At 38.8% G+C, this 2,275-nt stretch overlaps 1 protein-coding gene across 1 annotated transcript; it reads left to right on the top strand.

Annotated features, from left to right (window-relative positions):
* On the top strand, positions 1-1,483 carry LOC122292394 (protein SODIUM POTASSIUM ROOT DEFECTIVE 2-like). The gene is made up of 3 exons (XM_043100730.1): positions 1-572; positions 773-848; positions 1,070-1,483. Exons 1-3 carry the CDS (start codon positions 105-107, stop codon positions 1,240-1,242), a joined length of 717 nt encoding a protein of 238 aa, XP_042956664.1. The 5' UTR covers positions 1-104; the 3' UTR covers positions 1,243-1,483.
* Positions 1,484-2,275: the final 792 nt, after the last annotated feature.

Raw genomic sequence — 2,275 nt, 5'->3', positions numbered from 1 at the left:
CTGAAGATACTTTCTTTTACTTCCAGCTTACTTTGCTTCAGTTGCATATTCACACAAGCAATCTCTTCCTAGTTATTCCCCCAACTGCTATTCCCCCGGCCAACATGAAGGGAATGGATCTTTTCTGTTCATCTCCAGCCTCCACAGCTATATGCTCTAGCATGGAACACCGTTATTCCATGGTTCGCCATGGCCCGGCCAGACCCGACGTTGATCGGCGCCACAATCCACATCTCCATGGTCGACGAAAAACCCAATTCCATTCTCACGTCCCCTGCACTTCAATATCTCAGTTGCCCATAAATCCTAAGCCATATTATGAAAAGCATAGGAGGAGTTCCGCCAAGCAAAGTGATTTGCACAGAAAAGGCTCCACTGACATAAATGATCTTAACAGGGACCCAGGACGTTCCTCTAGATATCTCTTGAGTGACACACCCTTAATCGACTGGTTATCTGAGTCTGAACCCATCTCTGCACTGGTTCCAGTTGAAACGGCAAAGCCTAGGGGCCTGAGTTCAAATGACTCTCCTGCCTTGAAATCCTCTTCCTCATCTCGCTCCCCCGAACAGGTTCCTTTTGTTAATCTCTCTTTTTCTTTAATATTTCCAGAAAATAATCTGAAACTTAGTCTTATGGTTTGCGAAAAATACATGTTCCTATACATGAGTTTTTACACGAATATGTCTACTTATAATCTTCATGATATGTACGTACGTAGCACTCTATTAGTTTACTATTGATACTGGAATCTATTGACTGGAATTTGCAGGTCGTGGTTTTGAGGGTGTCACTGCACTGTAAGGGCTGTGAAGGAAAAGTGAGAAAACATATTTCTAAAATGGAAGGTTAGTGATAGTCCTTGTCTTTTAAATAGCTTAATTAATTATTCTCATGTACTAACGTTGAGTATGTATACTTACACTTCTAAACATTAAACCTAATTAATTGCTGTAATACTTCTTTTATATGTTGTTTACACCCTGGCTTTGGGTTGCTAGTAAACTGACATTAATTTGCAGTGCTGCCATTTTTAAAGTGATTTTTTTGGCTAATTAACTTTGTGCAGGAGTGAGATCCTATAGTATTGATCTGGAGACAAAGAAAGTTACTGTAATTGGGGACGTGACCCCTTTAGGTGTACTTGCCAGTGTGTCCAAGGTGAAAAACGCACAGCTTTGGCCGTCTCCTACATCATCATCCACGTCCCCATTGCCAACAGCTTCCCGATGGTCAGCATGAATAATTGCAAATAAACTAGAGTTTCCATTTAATCTTGATGTAAAAGTTGGGGATGCCAGACGGGTGTGTGATTGTATGCATGCTTAATTAGAGATGTAAAATCAACTTATCATGCTTTTATATGTGATGTAAATGTAAGCTCTCTTCTATGGGATTGAAATCATAATCTGAAAGTAAAAGCAAGGGGGATTTAGTATATAAATAATTAATATGGGACTCATGTTGTGCATTCTGATCATCATTTCTTGGAACAAACAATATTGGTATCTTCTAAGTATTCCCTTCTACTTTATTTCAATTCAAAAGCATACTTAGGGTTGGCAACTCTGAAAATGTCTCATAGTTTACTGTTTCCCATATAATGCCCGACCTGTTTGTGGGGGGGCAATTCTGTAGCCATCCACTACTGCATCAAAGCGTATGGTGATTAATGTGTAGAAAAACCAACCTCGACTCGATCGCTAAACCCAGGTCGATGTATCACTTTCCGTTCAACTTTTGGTGATCACCATAGGAGTTATTCTTGACCACCGTATGCATTTGAATTTGATTTGAGTCCTGCCTTAATGTCCTTAATTAGATTAAAGCTTCTTCATTCTCTAATTGGGGTTTCTTTTTCTGAATTTGAATGGCTCGATCGCTTGGGAATTATTAATTATGACTTGCTTATTCATCCCTTTTCTTTGTTAACTTCAGTTTTTTATGAATATCACTAATAGGGGAGAAACTTTACACTACTAGTCATCAGGCTTTAGGACTACGATATGTTACAAATTAGATCATTGTGGAGAGAAAATTACTAAGAATAGTACTTCAATAATTACTTGAGCGTTAGAACAAATGATCTGTACATGATCATGATGTTAATCGAAATTAACGACCAGCCAAAATATATATACCATGGTCTCCAAGCATGAACAGATAGCTTGCGCCCACAAGTGACTAGATCAATGTTATAAACAAAAAGATTACAAGCATGCATCACTTCAAGAGAGCGTGTCGAGATCATATTTATGAGAAATCATGCGGGTGT

This window comes from Carya illinoinensis, chromosome 13 (genome assembly GCF_018687715.1).
Source record: "Carya illinoinensis cultivar Pawnee chromosome 13, C.illinoinensisPawnee_v1, whole genome shotgun sequence".
In the NCBI taxonomy this organism is placed as follows: domain Eukaryota; kingdom Viridiplantae; phylum Streptophyta; class Magnoliopsida; order Fagales; family Juglandaceae; genus Carya; species Carya illinoinensis.
Note: the sequence above shows the minus strand (reverse complement) of the source record. Positions and strands in the feature narration are given on the sequence as shown.

What these genes read in the sequence shown, in the direction of transcription:
- LOC122292394 (XM_043100730.1), top strand. Translation starts at nt 105, where the DNA reads ATGAAGGGAATGGATCTTTTCTGTTCATCTCCAGCCTCCACAGCTATA. An exon ending in CATCTCGCTCCCCCGAACAG is followed by an intron (nt 573 to 772) that starts GTTCCTTTTGTT and finishes TGGAATTTGCAG; the next exon opens with GTCGTGGTTTTGAGGGTGTC. An exon ending in ACATATTTCTAAAATGGAAG is followed by an intron (nt 849 to 1,069) that starts GTTAGTGATAGT and finishes AACTTTGTGCAG; the next exon opens with GAGTGAGATCCTATAGTATT.